Source organism: Agelaius phoeniceus, chromosome Z (genome assembly GCF_051311805.1).
Source record: "Agelaius phoeniceus isolate bAgePho1 chromosome Z, bAgePho1.hap1, whole genome shotgun sequence".
Taxonomy (NCBI): domain Eukaryota; kingdom Metazoa; phylum Chordata; class Aves; order Passeriformes; family Icteridae; genus Agelaius; species Agelaius phoeniceus.
Window position 1 is genome coordinate 48,883,224 of NC_135303.1, and position 25,444 is coordinate 48,908,667.

General features: G+C 41.0%; 1 protein-coding gene across 2 annotated transcripts in view; it reads right to left on the reverse strand.

Moving 5' to 3' along the window:
* Positions 1-22,511: 22,511 nt before the first annotated feature.
* TRABD2A (TraB domain containing 2A) overlaps positions 22,512-25,444 on the reverse strand; it is an 83,884-nt gene continuing 80,951 nt past the window's right edge. For both annotated transcript variants that reach the window (XM_077171788.1, XM_054652697.2), the window contains one exon: positions 22,512-24,809. In XM_077171788.1, coding sequence (XP_077027903.1) covers positions 24,629-24,809 — 181 coding nt within the window. In that variant the 3' untranslated portion in view covers positions 22,512-24,628. The remainder of the gene's footprint in view (positions 24,810-25,444) is intronic.

Here is a 25,444-nt window from a genome sequence, read left to right on the forward strand (position 1 = left end):
TGAAATATTAAGCCCTGAAAAAGAATCATTGGAAAAGTAAAACATTGACTATAGTACAACATTAAGGACAAAGATGATGATGTTATTGCTCATTTAAAGGGTAGCTTATCTTGTCTGTACCTTCTTACCAAATATTTGACTACATTTATATACAAAAGCAGTCAGAGATATATAAAAATGTATTTGATTTTAAGGACACCCCTTTGTCTTTTTTTTTCCTCTTTTTAATTTTTCTCTTTTTGTATTGCCATGTGAAAAGATGCATATTTGGATCTTCCTATTCCTCTTTCTCCTTCAACTAAGAACACTGTTTCTACAAGGTAAAGCAAGTTAAATTCTCTGCAACATTAAGCTTCAGCCTTTCCAACTGATTAGTAATCATTCCTCTGATGATGCTAGAAAATAATTCAGTTTTGACTATGAACTTAGGTCACCTTTCTGAAATATTTATTTACCTACTGACTTTCACTACAAGCAGGCTATCAATATTCTATCCAGACCTGACATATCACTGTATTAATCAGAAATCCTACACAGTGGTTTTTTCAGTTATAGAGCAAATGTAATATCCTTCTCTGTTCAAATGAAATAAATAAAAAGATTAATAAATGGTACTGAGTAAAATTTCTCTTTTCCTTCTTTCAAAATAAGTATCTTGATTTCCATGCAAAATGCTGTCTGTATATTTCAATCTGGTATTTCTACTTCTCTTTAGGTCTGATCGTTGCCTATCTAATCCTTCCTTTTCAAATATATTATGAGGCTCCACAAAATGACGAGTATTTTATTTATATATTTATTTACATCATTCAAGAACATCTGTATTGCAATCTACAGGTAAGACTGTACATACATTCAATTACCACTTGCAACACTGAAAATTGACAAAGTGACCACAGAAATTGGTATTAATGACATAAATACTCACATTATAAATCCTATGGAAGATAGAAAAAAAAATTGAAAAGCATGGCAAACTATTAAAAAAAATCCATGACCACTCCTTCAAATCCACAAAAATTCCAAACATATTCTTCACAGTTTTCATTTTATATCTCTATGTCATGGAGTCAGAAAGACCCATAGCATCTTTCATACTATGTGGGTATGGTTCATGGATCACCTTCAGCATGAAAAAGTCCTGATAGAAGCCAAAGACACAAAGGCATGAGAGCTTTCAAATGTCCATAAAAGGGAATTTAGACTGCAAATAAGAAGAGATTTGGAAATACTTGAATAGACGGATGGTCACTGAAATCCTTCTGATTATAGAGAAGACCTGAGAAGCTGAAAAAAACAACTGCTTTTGATACAAATAATCACCATAGATAACCGCTTCTCATGAAGGGAGTAATATGGACAGGTAGCCTCCTACGTTGATTTTTGGTTTACACAAAGCAAAACTCCTGAGAAGGATGTGCTCTGTATTGTATATCCAAGCCAGGGATACAAAGCTATGCAGCATCCCTGGTTAGACTGCAATCCCAAGGCAAGCCAACCCATGACTGTCTGTCCAGCTGCTGGAGCTCCTGGTCCCAGCACTCTGTATGGGAGACATTCCCAGTAAATTACAACTGTCTCCTTCAGTTTTAGGTTACTACAGATTATCTTCAGTGTTAGGATTTACACAATTTGTTTGTTGCCATATCAGCCAGATCTTCATGCAGACTATCAGTTTTTTCTGTTCCAAACTCAGTGTAAATTATCTGAAGAAAATAAAACTGGAAAAACTGGAAAACTATATAAAATACTATGTAAAACTGGAATAAAACTGGAAAAACTATATAAACTATCACAGTTTGAAAACATCTTGAAGTCTACTGCTTCACATTTTCAAAATTAGAAATGCAGCAACTCACTTAAAAATATATTTATTTTTATTTAAAAAAACCTGATTCTTAAAATCCGTGCTTGATTTTTCCAGTGCACTCACACCCTTATCTCAATTTTCAGTTTAGTTTTTCAGCTCATTAAAAGCTCCACCCTCTCATCTTTCAATATAGGTTACAATTGGCAATCAACTTATTCTAATTACAATTAAATTATGTTTCATGCCTCATTTTCTGTCAAATCACTCTCACAACGCAAGTGGAATATTTCAGGTATTGTCACCTGTTATCTCATAAACATATCCTTGCTTACTTGCATGCCAAATTAATTCTTCCTACCTCTACAATGAGATTCTTCTGGGACTAGGTAGAAAGGAATTCCTAAAAAGTCCTAAGTTTCCACTCACAGAAGTCAAACAAAACACAATAAAACCTTTGCTTGTCAGAGAAGAGTGGAAGTATCTTTGTGAAAGGTGGTTCCCTCTGAAACCTCTTCTGATAAAGAGTTAAGTGATCTGCTCTTTTTGATGAAAATTATCTAGCTTAAATTCCTGTTCATTCCTTAAATTCCTTTTAAGCATAATTGTTTTGATGAAATTCATTGTTTTAAAAAAATTCATTCAGGGCTGGAGCTTAGTGTAAAACAAATGGTGTCAGTGACAAATTCCTTTCCCCTTTGTTCCTTGGAGCTGAATGATCAAAATGTTGTGTGTAAATTACCCTCCCCTGGGACCTGCAAAGAGGCAGGGAGAATAATTAGTGCTCCCTGATATTGGTATCGTACATGTATATCTGCTGACTCTTGAACTACCATGGGACCTCATTTGTCTATCCAAGAAATCTCACTGCAGGGGGAATAAATTAATTTCAGCCATTACAATTAATATGTAAACTGTGCCTTTGAAAGCAGACTTAAAAAAAAAAAAAATTATTTTAATGTGGTTTTTTTTACTGCTTTTGTTAGAAAGGACTGAATGACCTTACTCCACAAACAGTTACTAAGGAAGAAATTACATATATTAGAATAAGAAAGAGCTGACGGGAAGCTGGGATGTTTTCAGACAACATTGCTGCTGGAGAAGTTGTACTGTCAAATCCTTGCCAGCCATTGCAGCTACAAACACATTATTATTAACAGCTCCCAAGCACTAGCAGCTTGCTCTGCTGAAAAACAGATCAGCTACTTCTGTGACAAACCGATCAAACTTCCACTTATCATCTTATTTTCAGAATTTTTAGCAGGTCCTCTTAAGTATTTGGACCTCAAAAGCTGCAGTCATTACAGTGTTATATGTAGTTCAGACTATTCACAAGGGGAAACTTGTTTTTGACAGTTGGAGACCACAGATGGACAGAACACTCTTTTATTAATATAGTCATTTCCAGTCATTTCATAATGAGTGCTGAAAATTAATTTTCCTGCTAAATGTAAAGGCACATGGAGGACCAGGATGTGATTTGTGACAGCCAGCATAGCTTCACTGAGGACAAGTCCTTCCTGATCAGCCTACAGTGGTCTTCTCTGATGTAGTGACTCCACCAGTGGACCAGCTTCAATTTATCTGAACTTCTGCAAAACTTTTGACACAGTCCCCCACACCATTCCTCTCTCTAAACTGCAGGGAGATGTATTTGATGAGCAGACTGAGAAAACAGTTGGATAATTGCATCCAGAGGGTGGTTGGTTAATGGCTTAGAGTCTCAATGGACATTAGTAATGAGTGGTGTCCCCCAGGGGCCCATATTGGGACCAGTGTCACTTAAAATCTTAATTAGTGACAGAGATGAAGGGGTTGAGTGCACCCCCAATGAATTTGCACATGGCACCAAGGTGGGTGGTGCAGTTGACACTCCTGGAGGACAGGATGCCATCCAGAGGCATCGGGATGCTGCAACTAGGTCACCCTGGTGCATTCTCTTCTCAAGGCTGCACAATCCAAATTTTCTTAGCCTTTCCTCACAGAAGAGATGCTCCATCCTTCACCAGAGCAGAGCAGAGGGGCAGAATCCCCTCCCTCCCCTGTTGCCCACGCTGCTTTGGATGCAGCCCAGGACACGTTTGGCTCTCTGGGCTGGGAGTGCCCATGGCTGGGTCATGTCCAGCCTCTCAGCCACCAGCACCCCCAAGTCCTTCTCACAGGGCTGCTCTCCATCTGCTCACCCCCAGCCTGTGCTGATGCCCTAACACTGATGCAGCACCCTGAATTTGGTCTTATTAACTCCTCATGAGATTTCTACTGGCTCACTTCTCTTTACCTGGCAAATTCTCACATTTTTTGTCTCAAAACTGTTAACTTGAAACAAGGAACACAAGCTTCATTGTTGTTTTATTGTTTAATTTTGTGTAACCTCTGAGGTTTTCACTATGCAATAGGATATAGTGTTAGATCAAAGGAACACCATCCAACAGATCTAGTCCTGATGCAGACATCTAGATAATAGTTTTATTCGCATCCTCATGCTGTGAAACTTCAAAGAAAAGCCTGTTGAGTCAGTAAAAAAGCAACCTATCAAGCCCCCTCAAAAAAACTTCAAACAAACAAACAAACAATCCCCAAAACAAAAACAAAACCAACCAAACAAAAAGCCCCCAACCAACCAACTGAAAAAAACCCACCAAAAAAGCCCACCCCACAAAATCCACTTAGCATGAAAACAGAGTGGGTATTAAAGAAAGAGTAAATAAGGACAGATAGGAAGGAAAAAAACATTTTCATGGCATTTTGAATGGAATCTCAAAGAGTGGGTAAATACTTAAATCAGGCAAGTAATTTTTAACCATCACTCTAAATCATAGATAGTCTCAAGATGACCAAACCTCTTCAGTATTTTTTATATTGTCTAGTTCAAGGTCTAAATTAATCAAGGCAAGAGATTTTACTATCTCAGACATCCTAACTGTCTTCTATGATCTACCAATGACAAATAAATCAGACTTCAAAAAGACATTTGACTTTCAGGAAAGTCCGAAGTGGTAAAATTTTGAAAGGAAAACAAAAAATTATTCAAATAAACATTTAGTGCTTCTTCACTGCCACAATTTAATATTTTGCTATCAGGGTTGACAAAAGAGAAAAATCACATCGGGCAAGAGGAATTGCCAAATTTTGAGAAGCTCCCCAGTGAATAATTCTTATTAATTCCATAAAAGCAGTTGTTGTATGCTGCCATTTCTTTTTAGCTGTGTTCCTTGGGTTCCTCAAAATGTCATCCTCTGTTTATTTTATATCAACATATTTTTATGGGTAGGTAACTGCTGTTTGGATCACAGAGTGAATATCCTTTGTGAGAAAAAGGATGGTTGCATTGCCGGCAAAAATATTGATAATAAAAGCCAGTTTACAGCTCAGCAGAAGAGTCTGGATTTGTTGAGTTGAACTGTCAGGGCTAAGCCTAGATGTGAATTAAATGTGGATAGGTTTTCTTTCTATTACTGCTAGTAAGTTGCCTGAGTGGTAATATACTACAAATATAATCCAAAATAAATTGTAATGCCAGGCTATATGGGTGTGATTGAACATCACATTAGAAAAGATACTGGCAATAATTTTTAAAACTTTGCCATATAAGAGGCTACAAGGTAAAAAAAAAACCTGAACTATGAGATACCTCAATTTTGTGCTCAGCTGTAAAAATTTAAGGACCACATTTGTTAAAAGCAAAGTCACCATGGTGCTTAATATATAATTAGAATAATGAACAATAGAATCATGAAATATTTTAGGCCAAAAGAAACTTCCAGGATCTTGTATATGAACCTTCTGCTCAAAGTGGGACTAATCAAGTTAGGTTTCTTGTCCAATAGAGCACTTGTCTCTACTTGACCAGTAGACTGTTAAGTATCTCCAAGGATGGAGATTTAAAAATCTCTGTGAGCAAACTATTCCAGTATTTTCTCACCCACATGGTGAAAAAAAGGACAAGGCCAAAAAACCCCCGACCCCAAACAACTTAGAAGACTCCTTAGAGTCTTCTCTAGGCAAATCACCAAACAAACCCTGTTCTCTTAGACATTGGTAATGTTCTCTAAGGCATTGTTAATGTGTCTGGTGTTAACAACCCCCTCACTACCTTGGTGGCTTTCCAGTGGAACTAACTCTAGGATATCAAAATCTGCAGCAGAAAGTATTTCAAAATGTTGATATTCAAATAAAGAAATAATTAGAAAAATAATTACCTCAAATGTATTTCTTTGTCTTTTCCAATTTGGATTCAATAATCTCTTGTGTACTTGATGCTGTCTAGGTAGAGCAATTTAGATAAATTGGCACATAGCCTGTTTATCTTGTATTAGTTGTAGCTACAGACATCAGAAAGAAAAAGAACTCTTTAGTAACAACTATAGCACCTTTCCAGCTACAGGCAGAGTATATCCATGAGTATAGGTGGATGCCTCCATTTTATGCTTAGTTATGGAATAGTGCACATGATATGATTCAGAGTAAAGGAAGATATGAAACAGATACAAGTCCTTCATTCACTTTTCCAGGTCACCTTGCAAAAGGCTGCTGCACTGCTCCCCTCCACTTCCAAGGACACACAGCAGCACAAACCAATGTACCCAGGATATTGGACATCAGACCTGCAATGTCTGCTGCTTCGGAAGAATGAATTACCATATTATCCCAGAAACTTTTTTCTACCAAAACTAGGTATTGCAGAGGAAATCTGCAATCTGTGAGGTGAACTGCACTGGCATCAAGCTCTGGAGCAGTGGATTGCATCAAGCACCACAGGGAGTTTTCTTAAACTGGCAAAAATTCAATCTCAGTGCAGAGAGAAGTTCTTAAGTAAGGACTGCTGGGACTGTGACAAGAGGCAGCTCCAATCCCATGCAGGCACAACTGGGAGTGGCATCAGCCAGATCCCTGCATGAATCCCTCTGCATGCACCACAAGGGATGTGGGGAACCTCGACAGAGCTCCCACAGATTCATGCATCCATCTGGATGTCAGGGTGTGGGGAGGGCCAGAGCCTGTCACTGGTATTAGATGGCACTTGTGTGAGGTGCCCCTAGCTCAGCCAGTAGACAAGCTGCTCAGCCTGTGTCAGAGCTAAGAGAGGAGGCAGAATGGCTAAGAGGCATCAGAGACAAGGATGCTCTTCTGAAGAGGATATTGACTGCTGGAGCCATGCTCAGCCATCCCTTAGATAAGCTCCCCAGCTGGCTACACCACAGGAAGGGAAGGATCCTTCACCCTCTCAACCCCCTGCAGAAGGAGAGGACCTAATAGATGGGGTTAGATGTAATCAGATTGCTTCTTGGGGTGGCAGGTGAACCCACTCCTGGCCTACCTCCTGGCCAGCATGACCAGGGCAGCAATTCACCCCTGTACTCAGCACTGGTGAGGCCACCCCTCAAGTTCCATGTGCAGTTCTGGGCCCCTCATGGCAAGAAGGACATTGAGGTGCTGAAGTGTGTCCAGAGAAGGGCAGCAGAGCTGGGGAAGGGTCTGGAGCACAAGTTTTATGAGGAACAGCTGAAGGAGCTGGGATTGTTTAGCCTGGAGAAAAGAAGGCTTGGGGTGACTTTATTGTTCTCTACAACCTCTGAAAAGGAGATTGTAGCTAGGGAAGGTTTGGCCTCTTTTTCCAGGCAGCAGGCAGTAGGATAAGAGGAAATGGCCTCAAGCTGTGACAGGTGAGCTTTGAATTTCATATAAGGAAAAACTTATTCACTGAAAGGTTTTCAGGTATATGAACAGAAAATGGTGAAACTATCATCCCTGGAGGCATTTTAGACGTGGTGCCTAAGGACATGGATGAGTAGTGAACAGGGCAATGCTGAGTTAACAGATGGATTTGATGATTTTAGAGGTCTTTTCAAATTGCATTGATTTTATGTTTCTATAAATGAAGCTGAGAAAGGTGTACAGAATAACTTGGTCCAGGTATATTTTGTTATTAAAATTAAATTGAGTTTGGTTGCTATTTCTACTTTAACATCTTTTTACTTTTGATGTATCCTAAAATCATCTTTGTGCATGTGATGCCCAGGCCTTTATCTCAAACAGTCAGACAAATGTAAGTAAGTAATATATGTAAAAACAGTCATAGTAAAGTAAAATTTGCAAGCAGAGATAATCATTGGCCATAAGAGCACTGCTTTGCATATGCCAACACTGCATTTCCTATGCTATGAAGTTATATTTTTCTAAGAATTGTTAACAGATGCAAACTCCTGATTACAACACTGTCACAGTTTTCTTATCCTGTTCTCCCTATTTTCGCTATCCAGAAATACAGACAATTATCTTCTTTTCAGCTTATAAAATTGCTAATTAATGTTTTAAGAATCAATGTCTGACATTTTTTAAAGACTCCACAGTATATATAAATATATACTCTTTGCTATACCTCTTTGTCCAACTGCAGGTTTTCACCAAACATATATATATATATATATATATATATATCACTTAACAGATTAACGACTCTGTAATTAACACTAGGAAGGAGCTTTCCAACTCTGTCTGCTGGATCACAGGGAGTGAAGAAGGCTCACCACTAGAGAATCACAGAATCATTTGGCTGCAACAAGGGATTATGCAGCAGGTGAATATTCCCAAAAAGAAAAACCCCATGATGAGCAAAGCTGTACCCGGATATGCTACTGCTCTACATGTTAATTATTCACTCAATTTGTGAAACAGGAAAAAATTGACACACACTACACCTTTATAAACTGACAGCTGTATAAGTGAAAGTGAATATACAACATATAGAAAATAAAGTGTAAGGTTGTGAGGCTTAAAAAAATTAGCAGAAGACCTCCAAAGACTATAGGTATCTGAGACATGGTATTTCAGTAAAAAAGTAATACTTTTATTTTTATTTCTGCATTTAAAATTATTACTTTGATCTCCTAGAAATTCACAGAGTTACTGGATTTCTTCATTTTGGTATCAATGTGATGCCAAGATGTTTCTTCAAAACAAATACAACAAAATCATATTAGCAGTAATCAGTTTAGTTTCCACCCACTGACCATGAAAAACAGAAAGCAAAAGCAGGCAGATAATGGTATGTGGTTTTGAGTGAGGAATAAGTACTGGTTTAAAAGTGTTTTGTACAGTATTTTTCTGCAGATTACCATTTGAAAAAGGTCTGGAAGTTATACTAAGTCTGCTGATGCTACTAAATTGTTGACTCCCTCGAAAGCAGAGAGAGCCCAAAGGGAGGCCTGGACAAATTTACAGGGCTGTGCAATCACCAACAATATGAAGTCTAACCAGAGAAAGAGCCGGATTCTGTTCCTAAAATGGAGCAGTACTGGATGTGCAGCCAGCCTGCGGAATGAGACTGGAGAGCAGTACTGCAGAAAGAGATCTGAGGGAGGGTTGAGGGCAAGTTGGACATGAGTGAGCAGTGCCCTGGCAGCCAGGAGGGTCACCTGTGTCCTGGGGTGCATCAGGCTCAGCATCACAGCCAGGCAAGGGAGGGGAGGGGGTTGTCCTGCTCTGCTCTGCTCTGGGCAGCCTCACCTCGAGTGCTGGGGGCTGTTCAGGGTGACATAATATAAGAAACACATTGAGCTGTTAGAGAGCATCCCAAAGGGAGTCAACAAAGATGGTGAGGCCTTGAGGGGAAGCTGTACAAGGAGTGGGTGAGGTCTCTTGGTCTGCTCAGCCTGGAGGAAACTGAGAAGAGACCTCATTGCAGTTACAAGTTCCTTGTGAGGGGAAGAGGACAGGTAGACACTGATCTCTTCTCTCTGCTGACCAGTGACAGAATCCAAGGGAACGGCCTGAAATTGTATCAGGGGAGGCTTAGCTTGGAGATTGAGAAAAAGTTCTCCACTCAGAGAGGGTGGTGGGGCACTGGAACAGGCTCCCCAAGGCAGTAGTCACAGCACCCAGCCTGTCTAGCTCAAGAAGCATTTGGACAATGCTCTGGGACATGTGGTGTGACTCTTGGGGTGTCCTGCATAGGGTCTGAGTTGAACTCAATTATCCTTGTGCTTCCCTTCCACCTCAGGATATTCTATGATAATATGATTCTAAATATGACATAAATTTATCACATATATAAGTACAAAAGAATCCATTTTTGTAACTTTAGCTTTCCTGAAAGTAATCACCTATTGCAAAACCAGAGAAATCATTTCAATATCAATATGAATAAATTCATCAAAGCAGCACTATGTCCCAGACTGAGCCAAACCATTGAACAAACATTACTTCACATGAGAAGACACACATTCATGGCTGTTTTAGGAACTTCAGTGCTAGGCATTTTAATTATTTACAGTAGGAGCTCATTCAGTTTCAGAAAAATCAGAAGTAACCAGGATGGCCAAACCAAAATACTGGTTTTTAAAGACTTTCAAGAATCCAACAGCTACTCACAATTAGGATGCATATCCCGTGGTGAAAAGTAAAATATTGCCATGCAATTAAAGGCTGATAATAAAAACTTGAGGTCTAGCCATAGAGATAAGCTCCTGAGAATAACTACCATACATGGAGTAGCAGGGAGGAAAGTTTTATGGATAGATACTTTATTGTCACAGGTAATATATTAGATGAATTATATGCAGAACAAAGTTATTGCACTGAGTGAATGCCATTATTTCCATTGTTACAAAATTCTTTTAAAGAATAGACTATGATAGAGTGGCAAGTTTGTGAAATCTATGGACAGGTGTGTGTACTTGCAGTCTACACAGTACTGCCATTTTCTAGGAAAATATGAAACAAACAAAAAAAAAAAGCATTACACTTAAGTAGGTCCGAATCTGTCAATTGAGTGATGCCCTAAAAATTGAGTACAACCCCTATTTCTATCCTTTTGTGTGGTTGAAGAGGTTAAGAATTGCATTGATCTGATCATCAATGAGAATTAATTCAGCAAAAAGGGAACTAAAATGTTGAGCATAGCAAGCCATGGGAACGGGATGCACAGGTATTCACACAGTCACAAAGAACAAATAGATCTAAGATGAGTCCTATACCCAAAAACATCCTAAGCCTGAGTGTAAAAGCTCAGATGTACAAGTGTGATGTTTCTTACTGAGATGTGAAACTAGTTTTTACAGTTACAGTTTGGCAAGTTCAGTCTGAATGAAGTGATAAGCTGCAGGTATTTCAAACTGTTCATCTAAGTGATGACAAAAAAATGATGCAAATATTGAAGTCTGGATAAAGACACACGTCTATGCAGGATTAGAATGTTTTAAATTATCTATTTACAGGTATTTACAAAAGTTAGCAGGTGCAAGCTCACAATCATTGATTACCCTGCACCAATCCCATTTTGTCCATGCTGCAAGTCAATGTCATACTCATGGATATGAACTATCAACCCAAATGGATACAAGTAGTTAAAAACTATAAATACAAGCTTTCTACAGCTGTATCCAATACAAATCCAACAGTGCAATAATTGAATAACAAAAATATAATTAAATCCATAAATTTTTTGAGGTTATAACCAAACTTGGACCCAGGTAACCATTAACAAATGTACACTGGGGTAGACTCATTCCCATGGCATGGTTCTTCAGACCCATGTCCCACAAGTAATGTCCCTATTTTTGCCTTTCAAAATTGTTGGCAGAGTTGGCACGTACAGAAATGAAACACACTGTTGTCTTGGGCAGGTTTGTACATGTAGACATTCTGTACCTCAACAGCCCAGCAACAATCCCTCTGACATTCCTGTCAATATTTATCAGTGCTGTTTAATTTAGGAATATCTCTGTGTAATTTAGGAAGATTACTAGGAATTAATGCATCCAGTACACCTGCTGAAATGAAGAAATACATTACAAAGCCATTTTCTGATGGAGTGTATAATTCAGCTTTCTTAGGATTATCCAAGTTTCAACAGATGCAGGGATTAAGAAACATTTGTTTAGTTCATGACTAAAAAATAAAACTTATACATTTCAAATATTAGTGAAATTTCCAGAGAACACTAAAACAAAGCTGCTTTTAAATTCCATTTATTTGATTGCTTCAAAGTACAGAAAAGTAAAACCTACACATTTAAATACAGTCATAGGAAGTCTATAATCACTCTAAGAAATAGGAGAAAACCAAACAGGCTATTACTACTAGAGCATAGTTCTATAATAACTTCCTTATTAGGAATTAAATATTACACAGAGCTATACAAGAACAGATAACCTTGAACATCTGAGCACTTTTTTACTTTTTTTCACACACATAATTTTATTAGCCCTGCCCCAGAACAGCTTGTATATAATTACATCTCCATAGGTGTGGCCTACCTGAAATTTGCAATGGTGTTTTTGAGCAATGTTGGGCATTAGTGGCATTAAAAAAAATCTCAGGTTTATTATTATCTAGCTCTTCTTGGAAGACCAACTAAGGGAGGAAAAAATTGTGAGTTTCAGTGGAGTAAATGCAACTAGAGAAAAAGTATATTTTTTAAACATTTAAGTCATAGTCTTTAATGCAACACAACATTAGGTAGTTCTGATTTTCCTGAAAAAGAAGGTGAAATATTTGAAGAGTTGTTGTAGACCTATCTTTCTAAAACCTGTGCCAGCCCGTGGTGGGTTGATCCTGGCAGGATGCCAGATGCCCACCAAAGCTGCTCTATCACTTCCACTCCCCTATGGAACAAGGGAAAAAAATATAACAAAAGCTTATAGGTTGAGATAAGGACAGGGGGAGATATTTCAGCAATTACCATCATAGAGGGAACAGACTTGATTTGGGAAAATAAGCTTAATATATTGAATCGGAGTAGGGTAATGAGAAATAAATCTTAAAACACATTCACTTCACCTTCCCCTTTTTCCCAGGCTCAGCTTTACTCACAAATTCTCCAGCTCATCTGCACCTCCCCAGTGGATCGGGGAAGAGGGAATAGGAGCTGTGGTCTGTTCATCACATGTTGCTTCTGACGCTCCTTCCCTCGGGGGAGGAACTCCTCACACTCTTCACCTGCTTCAGTTTGGAGTGTCTCCCATGGGAGACAGTCTTCCATGAACTTCTCCAATGAGGGTCCTTCCCAAAAGCTGTTGTTCTTTACAAACTATTCCAACATTGGTCTGTTCCCTGTGGTGTAGTCCTTCAGGAAAGGGCTGCTCCAGGGCGAGTGCCTCCTGGGGTCACAAATCCGCCAACAAACCTGCTCCAGCAGGGGTTCTTCTCCCCTTGGAGCCACAGGTCCTGCCAGGAGCCTGCTTCAGCCTGGGCTTCCCAAGGGGCCACAGACTCCTCTGGGTGTCCACTGCCCCGTGGGGGCTCTCCATAAGGTGTAGGCGGATCCCTTCCAACAACTCTTTTCCAAGGTCCCTGGATTCCAACAGACAGATTGTGATGTGAAAGCAGTAGTACAACAAAGGAGCTATGATACCAAAACTCTAACATAACTAACAGAAAATGCCAGAGCTTTGAGCCAGTGACATCCAATTACCTCCTCCAGCTGTCTGAGCTGGGAACCTCCAGGTTCCTCCAGGCTGCCATGAAGCCTTTTCCAACATGACAAAGACACATGTCACTGAGTTTGTATTACATATTTTGAATGTCAAGCAGTGTTAGCTACAAGGTCAGCCAGCCAATAAATACAATTTACCAAGATAAAGCTACATTTTAAGAAATGTGTAATTTTTTAGAATAGGATGAAGGAGCTTGTGTTCAAATGTTTCCAAAGCTAATACAGTATATTCCCATCAGAGCATACCCCAACTTATGTCTTTGTCCAAGGTAATAGTACTTGTGGACATATTCATTTGAAAACAGTTCAGCTGTTTTCAAGGACATATAAAGTTACCAAGAGTCTGGTTAAAAATGAATAGGGATGTAGGTCTTCATATAGGAATAAGCACATCCATAGAAACATCTGACAAAACATACTGCAAACACTATTACAAGGTCTAAAGGGAGATGGAAAAAGTTTATGGAAGCAAAATCTGTGAGATGTTACTAAGTACACATCTAGCTTAGAAAAGTGCCAAAGCCAAGAACTGTTGACAGCCAAGAAAGTTTCCAAACCCTGGCCTGTCCTGTGCCTCTGTGTATTCATTGTCCTCACCATAAAAGCAATTTTGGGACTAGTTGCCTAAGTTTTCCATGTTCCTGCACCACACAGCACTGCCAAGAGCCGAACAGTCTGTTCTCTGTTCTTTCTACTTCTTACATAGAGCTTTGATGATGTTTTCACTTCAGTACTCTATACACAGGCAGGTGCTACACATTTCTGAATAGGCTTCTCTACCCACTCCTTAACCCCTGAATATGGACCAAAAAGCTTAACTGGTCAGTAGAAAGGAGCAGACCCTGAAGGGGTCTATAATATTACAGACTTGAGATACATTCAATCAGTCATAATAATTTTCACAAGAAAAATAACATGCTCAGTTATTGAACAGACCTGTACTCCAGAGAATACTGTTTCAGGAACTGAGATTTCCAGTTCTGAACACTGTAACTATAAACAGAATCACAGAATGGTTCAGGTCAGAAGAGATCACCGTGGATCACCTGGTCTGACCTCCTTGCTCAAGCATGGTCATCCCAGAGCACTTGGCAAAGGATTGTGATCAGGTGGCTCTTGAATATCTGCAGTGAGGGACACTGTACACCTTCTCTGGGCAATCTGCTCCATGCACAGTCACCTGCACTTAACAAAGTTCTTCCTCAGTTCAGGTGGAACTTCCTGTGCATCAGTTTCTTCCTCTTGCCCTATTGCTGGGCACCAAGAAGATGGTCTCATCCATGCTCCTGACACCCTCCCTTGAGATATTTATAGATATTGGTGAGGTCCCCTCTGAGTTATTCCTTCTTGAGGCTGAACAAGCCCAGCTCTCTCAGCCTTTCCTCATTAGAGAGATGCTCCAGCCCCTTTAATCATCTAACCTATGTTAGAAAGTAGAGATAAATTCCCAGTAGGTGGCACCAGGTCATCCTCACGCAGACCATGATAGAGAATATTCCTCAAGAATGTCAGTATCACAGTTTTGAAAGAATCATTTAGACTGTCATGGTTTAACACTGGCACAATGCCAGTGCCCCCATGAAGATACCCTCTCCCTGGTAGCTGCTGTGAGATGTGACCAGGAATAAGCAAAGCAGGCTCCTACTTAGGAAAGAAAAGAAAACAGAACTTTATTAACTACTCTACAACTACAAATAAAAAGGAACACACACACAAGGAAAATGAAAACCTCACAAATGCATTTCCTCCTCCTCCCACCAAATTTCCAACACAATACATTTGTTTCTCAAATCACCAACTCTCGGTCCAGCACCACCCTTCAAACAATCAATCCTCAGTTCATCAAGAGGAGAGGAGTCCTTCTTGTACCATGGGCTTCCCCTGGAAACACAGCTGAAGCCTCGTGTGTTTCTGTGTCACTCGTGGCACCGCCCGGAGTACATCTGCCATCGTGACTTCTTCCTTTTCATGTCCAGTGCTCTCACCACTGAACACGGACCAGAGCTGCTTCTAGGGTTGTCTTTTTTAAGGATGCTCTGTCCCGATCCAAAAAAGCCACAGTCTCTCCTTTGGGACACCTGTCCCCCCCATATTTTTTCACCCCCTGGGGCCGAGGGGCACCAACACTGAACCCTCTTGGTTCTGTGGCCATTGCCTCCCCCTAGAATGCAGTCTCTTTGTCACAAGGAACATGGTTCTGTCCATGGCTGTACAAAAAGAGTCCAGCAAAAGCCACTCCATCATCTCTTTCCACTAGGATTCTTCTCTACTCTTCTACTATCTCTCGCTCACCCAGACCTCTCTCACACTTGCACATTTCCTTCCTCATCTTCCACTCTGTCTTCCAGGAGAGGTCAATGTTCTGTAAAGTTCTCATTCTCCAAAAAGGGGTTAAAAGCTCCTACAAGCGGCCGGCTGAACGGCTGAACCCCCCCTTCTTCTTCCCAGCCGTGCTGCCGGCACAGGCCCATGTTTATCCAGTCTCAAGGTTACAGTCTCAGGCACTGTCTCTCTCTCTCTATCTCTCTCTGTGTCTCTCGGGGGGGCTGCGCGATGGCTCCCGGTGTCTCTCTCTCTCTTCCACCCCGGGCTCAGGCCTACCTCTCCTGCCCTCATGGCTTTTCCCCTCCCCTGCCCAGCCAGCAGCTGGGCCGGGGGAGAGACCCGAACTCTTTCCTGCCAGAAACCCAAAAGGACCCTCCCAGGGGAGAGCCCTGCTTTTAACCCTGTGTTCTCAGAGTCGGATCCATGTCCTAATGGCCAGGTTAAATGCCAATATTAAAGCCTGAATATCCATTGGCCCAAAACACAGCATCCCAAAAAACATATTTCCTGTCAAACCACCACAACAGCATTTGCCCTAAATTTTTAAGTCTACAAATGAAGCAGATTCAAAAGCAGATCTTTAAAATATTATTATATCTTTCAACATTCAAAGGGTTCCACACTTACAGCTTGCTGTCCCTTCCTTGCTCTGTCTCATAGTTCTGTGTTATGCACAAATCTCAAGGCACTTGGGTTTGTGTGTTTGGGAAACACACAAACCAGACTTTCTTCTGGACTGTTGTTATTATTGACAGCACTAAGTAACCCCTCATTTGAATATCTGTCAAATATGCCGTTTGCTCAAACAGAAAGATTAGACATCATAGTGAGAGAGAAAGCTTCTTAGACATTATTACTTACAAATGAAACATGTATTATCTGTTAAAGAAAAATAACACAGTTTTAGCAACTTCAAATATAAGACTTCAAATGCATAATTTCTTCCTCCATAGCTGTATTGGGTTTTGCTCAATAATGTTATTTTCTATATAGTAGCTTGTATGGTTCTATGTTTTGGATTGGTGCTGAAAATAGAGTGATATCCATGTGTTTTACATACTGCTGAACAGTGCTTGAACACTGTAAGTCCTGTTCTGTTTCTCATGGTGCTTGGCTGGTGAGCAGGAGGGGAGTGCACAAAAGGTTAGGAAGGGACACAGCTGGACAGCTGACCCCAACTGACCAAAACAATATTCTATATTGTATGGCATCATGCTTAGCACATAAAGCTGAGGGGCAAAAAGGGAGAAGGGGTATGGGCACTTGGAGTTATGGTATTTATCTTCCCAAACAATCATTACATGTGATGAAACCTTCCTTTCCCAGAGACCGTTGAACATCTGCCTGCTGAAGCGTTGTTTGCACACACAGTTTTTGCTTTACCTATCAAACTGTCTTTGTCTCAACCCACAAGTTTTGTCACTTTTACCCTTCCAACTCTCTCCCCACACCACTGAGGGGGACTGAGCAAGTGGCTGTCTGGTACAGCTGCCTGCCACAATAGTTCAAACACTCCTGCTGTCCAACTTTGCAGCAATTAAATGTCAAATCTTCTATTTTCTTTTTTCAAACAGATGAAGTCTGTGCTGTAGATCTTTCTAATTCAGTCTGACTACAGAGAAGCCACTCACAGACCAGTCCAGAGAAAGAAAATGACCTGATGAAATTTCTCCATAAAGTCAGAGATCCTTGACAAATGGGTCATTGAGTTTCTCTTGCTAAGGACCTCTTTCTGTGTGCAAGATGAATCAAAGTAGTAACCAGGAGGACATGCACTAGGTAGATATGTTGATAATATTTGCTTATTAATTGCCAGACATTCAGGCCTTGACCATGTCTAACAGAGTACATGGATTTATCATCCACACAGTATGTGTTTGAAATGCTGTATAACATCAAGAATTAAGATGCAGCACCTTGATTCCATTGGGAGGATAACTGATATAAAAACCAAGAGTGATATAAATCCCAAGAAGAGCAGTAAAACCAAAGAAACACAGATGATACTTTTTGTCACAGCACACCAGGAAGGAAGGGATTTTTTTCAAGAAAGGCAGAAGGACTGGGAGTGGAAGTGGCTTTCTCTCACAGGTATAGAGGCAGAAATAGAGCAGAGTCTCTCCTGCAGAAGGGTGATAGATATACAGGCAGCCTGATGTTTACTTATGGTCATTGGATGGAATTCGGGGCTCTTGTGGTTTTATTTTCTGTGAAAGAGTCATGATTAAAGCACTTTGAAGGATTTGCATACGGCAAAGTCTTCAAGGTATGCCTCAAAAGAACAAGAGCTGTGGTATGGCTGGAGTTCAGAGGAATTAGCTGCCAGGACTGTATATACACTGGCCATTAATTTCTCTAATTCATCCAAATACATGGCACTCTAGAGAGCTGAATATTGTGGGATAGACTTCTCATCTTTAGTATAGGTAATGGTTTTTATCTCTAAGTGTACTTTTCTCCCACAGAATTTTATCAGTCACATTCCAGCACTTAGATATATATTTAAGAATGTAATACTTCTATGTGGGGAGGGAGCACCCCTAGGGCCCTTCTTAAGAAAAGAGACAGCAAGGCCCAAATAGAGCAAAACTACTAATCTAAAACAGTAAATGATGCCTGGGTGAGCAGGAATCTGATCAAAGTACTCCAATTTCCCACTTTAGTGTTTTAACCACATAACTTTTTTTGTTCAAGAGAGAACAAGATGACAAACAGAACAAGACACAGAGTACAAAGATAGAAAACAATGAGGATTTACTGAAGGCTTAGTAACAACTTTGCCACATCCACTTAGAGTGTGCATATTTCCACCCTGGGTAACACTGCTTCACAGTGAAAAAAAAGCAGTGTGAAAAAAAAAAACAAAAACAAAAAAAAAAAAAAACAAAACCCAAAGGAAAAAACAAGGGAAAAAATAGAAGGCAGGTAAGAGTTTCCTTTCAAATCACCATTCAGTCAGGACTGGCCAGATATGAACAATGGTGAGAAGAATAGAAGACATAACCACCTCTTAAAGTGAGGCAGAAATATATTTGTACTGCTGACTGAAATAATTCTGAAATAGGAAGCCTGTAGCTATGAAGCTAGGGTAGTTTTCCTAAAGCCTCAAGCCTGTTTCCTTTTGCATGATAAGTATCAGCTTCTGAAGTACATGAGCAACATCTAGTGTTAGCTGAGGTGTATTCCACATCTGTGAATGGTTGAACATCCGGATTATGGACAATCAATGACTATGCAAGAGTTTTCTTGAAAACCCTTGGCCGGGTCAAGAGGATACATCCTAGAGATCAGACAGGTATTACCACAAAAGGCACACATCATGTATTTGCTTCCCTTGTCTCAATGCCTGACTGCTGTAAGTGGTCTGTTCTGTTGGTGCCCATTTTAAACTTACTAATAAACAGTTTGGACCCTGAGAAAGCATGTTAAAGGTAAAGTACCAATTCAGAAGTGATGTGTTTTAGACAAACAAGTTTCTAATCCACAGAATATCCCTGTATCTACTCTGGGAGTCATCCAGCAGCCATGCTTCCTGCAAGCTATAGATCATTCATAAGCCACAAGTAAACTAAAAAAAAAAATATGCTGTCAATTTCTTCCACTGGGCTCAGTGCAAGGTGCTGGTGGCTGCTGCTGCACCATGAGGTCAGACAAGATATTAGATCCAGGTGTCATGCTAGCCCTTTTAACTGCATAACCTACAGTTTTTCTTTCCATGCTGGATTTTCAAAGATAGCAATATAGTTATGTTTCTTGGGTTTAGCAACATAGAGCTGGTTTCAGCAAAGGAAGCTTTAATATGAGCTTGATACTCTTTTTGCCCTGGCCTGTACTATTCCTGACTCAAATCCAAGTTGCCAACAATAAAAATCTCTTGTCTTTTTGTCATCCTACTGGGAAAATATCTTGTGCTATTGGTATGTGAAGGTAAGAGCATCTGTCCTTGATTAAGCTTAATCAAGGACCTCTTCTGTGCAAAACGGAAAATAACTGAGAGGGGAAGTGATAAGGAAGAACACTAAAAGACAAACCTGATAGACAACAGATAAGACAAATGATGCCGAGGATTAAAAGTTTCTAGTTACTAATTGATGGCTGATTGAAAGAAACTCCCAGGCCCTGATTTGGAGATGGCCACCTTCATAACTGATAAGAAAAGGGGGAAAAAAAGGATTGTGAGGATTTGAGATGTTCAAGGGGAGAGGTGTAGTGACTAAGAAAAATTTACACAAGAATGTTTAGTGAAAGGAGACTGGGGAGAAACAAGGAAAGGGAGTAGACAGGAAGTGGTACACAACAGTCTGGTTTGCTGGTCACTACACTTGTCTGAACACACCCTGTGCCTGATCAATAAAGTTGCTCCTATCTTCTTTTTTAAATCTTTCCTTAAATACAGTGGGTGGTGGTCTTGGCCACCAGCCACCATGACAAGAACAGTGGGCATCCTAAAAAACAGTAACTGTGAGGGAGAACAAAGCAGGTGAGGGGCTCAGCTCCAGCAGCTGGACTGACACCTCAAGTCACAGGCACAGGTGCGTGGCACCATCTGCCATGGGGCACAGGAGGGTCTGTGTCTTCTGCCAAGCCACTGGGTGCAGATGTAGGGTGCACTTCCCCGGCAAACCTCAAGCTGCAGCTGTCAGCAAGCAGAAGGTGCTGGGTCCAAGCAGAGGTACCAAGCAGGCAGAGGAGCAGGGTTGGTACCTGATGGCACCTGAGATTGTATGGGACCTGTGAGATGAGCGTGTGAGTTCTGGATCTGTTAACTGTACAAAATGGTGAGTAGGAGACTTGTGAAGCATGCAAAAGGATTCAGGATCCAGGCGGGAGTGGTGGATAGACAGACGGGTGGGCCGTGCCAGTACAAGCTGATTGATTGCAGCAAGGCAGAGGTGCTACAGAGACCTCTAACGTGCTCTGGTTTACCACATACAGAACAGACATAAACACCTCCAGCTGTACAGCACACTTACTCTGCATTAAAAAACTTACTTTTAAAAGAAATCTGAGTTTTAATGAAATTAAGGTGCAAGAAATTCCATGTAAAGCTTGAACACATTAGTAGAGGAGGCAGACTAGACAAAGCAGATAAATTCAGTAAAGCACTGGGCATTTGAAGAATATTCAGCTTCTTTTTAGCAGTGGCCACTGAAATTTTGGAAAGGTTTTTTGTCAGTTTTTAAGCTGTAAACCAAGCTCTGTACTGTACTTCATCATTGACATCCTAATTCCTAGGCAATTTATTTTGTATTCATTCACAGTGGTACACCTAAACGCTTCATGGATTATCAGTTTCCATTCCTGCTGACTAGGCGATGAACTGTTAAGACATTATTTGCCAGCTCTTCTGCAAACTGCACTACTTGCCTAATTTCCTTTATAGCTAATCAGTTCTTGGGCTCAAAAAAAAGGCTTTTTCAGAATTCTGAAACCCAACTGATTTTCCTCAAATATGAGTCTTACCATGGAAAACAACTCCAACATTACAGCTTTACCTCCCAAGCAGACAATGGACAAGTATGCCCACAATAATAAATAAATAAACAATGCAGTTAATTCTGCTGAGTGTAGTACTTTGAGTGTGTGTAAGCTTCCACACATCCAGACAATTTAGGCATCAAGCTTGAAAAATCTTGAACAAATTTGAAGAAGCTCTTCTGTCAGCCCAAGATCCTTTGGCAAAATACGACTGCATCCTAGGCAATGTTTGGTGATTTCTATTGCAAAGACTCTGTATTTTCTTGTATCACTGTTAATATGAACAAACTTCATGAGAGTGACAGTGGTCCCAAGTCACCTTCTAGAGAATAAGTTCCTTTGCTAAGTAGTACTTTGATTACTATAGTCTAGTTCCAGGGGTAGCAGTGCAGACTAACAACACTGCAAAAAACCCCAGTAGCACTGTGTGGCACTCGTGTTGAGGGAAAAGCAGACTGTGTACGTGCACAGGAGCCCGGGTGTGGGATGTCTACATAGTGATGAAGTTCCCCAGCATGGCTGGGGTGTTTGCACAGCAGCAAAGTCCTTGGAAACATTAAGTCCCCAAGGCAGACAGAGAGCTGCTGTACTTGTGTTGCACATCTTGTTGCCTTCCATTCCAGGGCAGGAGACTGATATTCAAGATTGTTGTTGCTTATAGCATTTCTTCTCCAGCACTTTTAATGGCCTTTGTCCATTTTATCCACTTAGGTGTGAGTTTATATCCTTGAAGCTGTACTGGCAAATAATTATCCAGTTTGCTGCAAAAGTCCAGCACAAAACTTCACGTGCCTTCCACATGTAACTGATGCCCAAACCCACCATTGGAAGGTATCAGAGAACAGCCTTGCCTGCTACCAAGCTCGGGGATGGGCCAAGTGAGTTTATACAACATTCCACTATGTTAAAATCAGACACCTGAAATCAGGCACCAAATAGCCGGGTGGAAAATCACAATAATACAATGTGCGACTACATGCAGCTGCATATCTGCTGCAATGCAACTTGAAAAGACAGTGTCTTATTTTATTCTACTTCTAATCTGAACATAATCCAAATATCTGATTATTACCATTTCTTTAGAAAAGGCCACCTCCATACAGAGGATGTCTCCCTGTATGGAGACAGCAGCAGGTAAGAGGCCACCAGGAGGAGCTCTGGCTCCAAATCCCCTCTAGCAGAGGGCTGAAAACATGTCTTAGCCAACATTTTCGTCTCAGAGCTACCTTAGAGTAAAAAGGCTCTGCTCCATTTTTTCTTGGGACTCCAGAAGCAGTTCCTCCACTGGGTGTCCATGTGTAGAAAGCTGGACCTCTGACCTCCTGCTGGTACCACCCAGCTGCTACTGGGGTGGGGGGAAGCAGAGAGGACAATCAGCAATGACTGGTCTGGAAGGAAAAGTAGGGACTGGAACCACTAGTTTAGTTCACAGATATCAACCCAAGTCCATAAGACCCTCAAAAACATCTTTATTTGATTACTTTGCAGAAAGACTCCCAGGATGCAGCATCTGTAGGCACACTATCCACCACAGTTTAAGTACATTTTAATTTCTCTGACAGTCAGGCACTTGGAAAGAGGCTACAAAACGAGTTACACTGCCAGAACAGAATTATCCACAGTGTTACTGCAGGTCTCTGTTATTTCAAAGTATTTTAAACCCATCTTTCCTCATGCCAACCTAAGAAAAACATTGATGGCTGTTTCACTCAACCCAGTTACCCCCACAGAGATGAAGCTCAGGAGCCACCCTGGAGGAGAAAACACAGAGAAAAGGCAGCCTGGAACTGTTTTACACAGCAGCCTTGTAATGGGAAAAAGAAATGAAAACTCTGCTTCAACCACTTTCTCCCAGTGCTTGCAGTGCTCTTTCAATCTGTGCCACAGGAATGAGATGAACTCCTAAGGTCCCTTCCAAACCAAACCAAACCAAACCAAACCAAACCAAACCAAACCAACCCAACCCAACCCAAACCATTCTATGATCCCATGTGCCCAGTTTGTCAGGCCTGCCGTGCATTTTTGTAAGTAACCTACACTTCATACAATCTGCTCCTTTCAGGTCACATTCAGGTCAAGGAAAACAAGCTCCAGCCCCATCAGGTGTATGACCAGTGAAAGACCAGCCAGAGGGAGAGACAGGGGAGCCTGACTGCTGTGAAAGCCAAGGAAGACAGAATGCATTCAGGTACTCAGAGTCTTGCAGTATTATGTGTGAGAAGGAATTCACAGTGAGGTGGTGCTGTCTTCTACTCTAGCCCAGACACATTTAATCCCCCACAATGCTGCTGCTCACTGTGACACTTAGCCTCTCCTTTCTGTTTTCCTCAGCAAACAGAGGCTGTGTTCAGGCTCAGCCCTTCTGGAAATGGACTGAAATTTTGAGATCAAGAGATGAAAAGCCTGTTAGGAAAGCTGGAACCTTTGTTGTTCCTCTTCTGATGTTCTAAAGAAAGCTATGAAAAAGATCTACTTTTTGCAGTCAATGGAAAAAGCAGTGAAGTAGGTGTAAAGGCATAGGGAAAGGAAACCTGAAGGTTTTTGTCTTACTGGGGCAGATGATTACTATCTTTCCCAGTTACTAAGCTCCACACAGTGGCTCTAAGTTCACCCATGGGTGAAACTTCAGAGATCTTCCCAGGCAATGAAACCCTGCTAAGAGATGGGGGTGAAATATTGCTCACAAATTAAGTGTGATCACAATGTCCTGTACAAATACAGAAAATGCATCACCACTTCCAAGCTTCTTTACATTCCACAGTCAACAGCACATCTACTTCACACAGACAGTAAAGAACTTAAAATAATTTGGAAAGTAATGAACTTAGTAGAAAACTTGAAAGGACTTTCTAGAATTAAGTCTTAATTGTGCAAATCTCCTCTCGAGAACCTATTTTGGGAGACTCCAACATTGTGATTTGTGAAGTTCCCACAGAATTGTTTTTTTCTTAAATGTACATTAGTTTGCACTTATAAGACTTGCCCGGCCACTAGAGGTTCAGGGGGACCCATCTTAAATAGCACCAAACAAACAGCAGACACATTCTGTTCACAAGTGTTCACTGTTTTATTCTACTGTAGGTGTTGCCATGAACCTTTATATGTAATCTGGAGCCCTAACAAGCAAGAATTAAAAGCATTACCAGTAGAGACATAAAATACCAACTCTCTTTCCCAGCTGTGCTCATATGATCAAAATATTCTGTTCTAATAAACAAGTCAGTGGTGTGTAAATCTTTTTACAAGGCACTGAAGGTGAAAAATATGTACTTTAGTTGGGCTCAAACAGCTAAACAACAGCTATGTTATAGCGGCATTATAATCTCCCCAAAGTATTATGGGATAACATGAAATCATTCTTCTGCAAGAGAAGGATAAATAACACTTTCATTAAAATATCTTCTCCTCTATTGGGAAGGTCAAATCAGTTAACAGAGTTAATGATCTGGACTCAGGAAAAGGAAGCAGTTTAAGAACATCCCAAAGAATAGGTGTCCCACTCATAGTCTTCTATTTCTTTTTTGCATAAACTTCTTTCTTTGATTTTTAAGGCAAGAGTCTTGCAGCTTGGGTCCTCCTGCATTTCAATGAAGCATTATCTTACACAAAGTCAAAGTCAGCAGTGGAAGGCAGAGGGAATGGGGAATCTGGTGAGCCCTGCTGGTGTCTGCACGAGCGTGGCTGGACCGCCTGTGGCCCCGGGGCTGGGGCTCGACCGTGATGTAGCCATTGATGATGCGGATCCGCGGAGGAGGATCAGTAGCACTGCAAGGCAAGAGAAGAACATCAGTCCTGACCCAGCCCACAGCTGCCCAACAGCCACAGAGCAGGCGGTGGTCAGCCTGTGTGACCCCCTGTCAGTTTTCTGGGTCCATCCGAATGGTCTCTTGTACAAGTTACACACACTGACCAAAACTCTGTGCCTCCTAAATGGCAGAGTGCTGTTCTGTCCCTTCCTCACACATGTGGACAGCTCCCACACCAGCCCACAGGGATGAGGTGCTACCCAGCCAAATTGTGAAGTAGACTTGAGGGGGAACAGTGAAGAGACTGAGGAGGGTGATGACAGCACCAAAATACTGGCCCTGTCTCAAATCTACCCAGCCTGCTCATTACTCCCATACAGTCAGTCAGGTGCGTAAGATGACCATATTCTAACCTCTGTCAGCTGAGCAGAAAATAGATAAGAAGAAAACAAGTGTTGTTGCAGAGGAGTGTCACTGCTGGGGCACTTGTTGAGCACAGCTGGAGTGAGGCACCTGTTTTCTGAGTACATCTTCCTCAGCCATGCTCCATGCACCGCACTTCATAGGGGCCCACCTTGTTCCTATACTGTATGATCTCTTCCACAGGTCAGGAATTACAAAAAGATTTACATGACATACTTCAAGCAGAGAAGA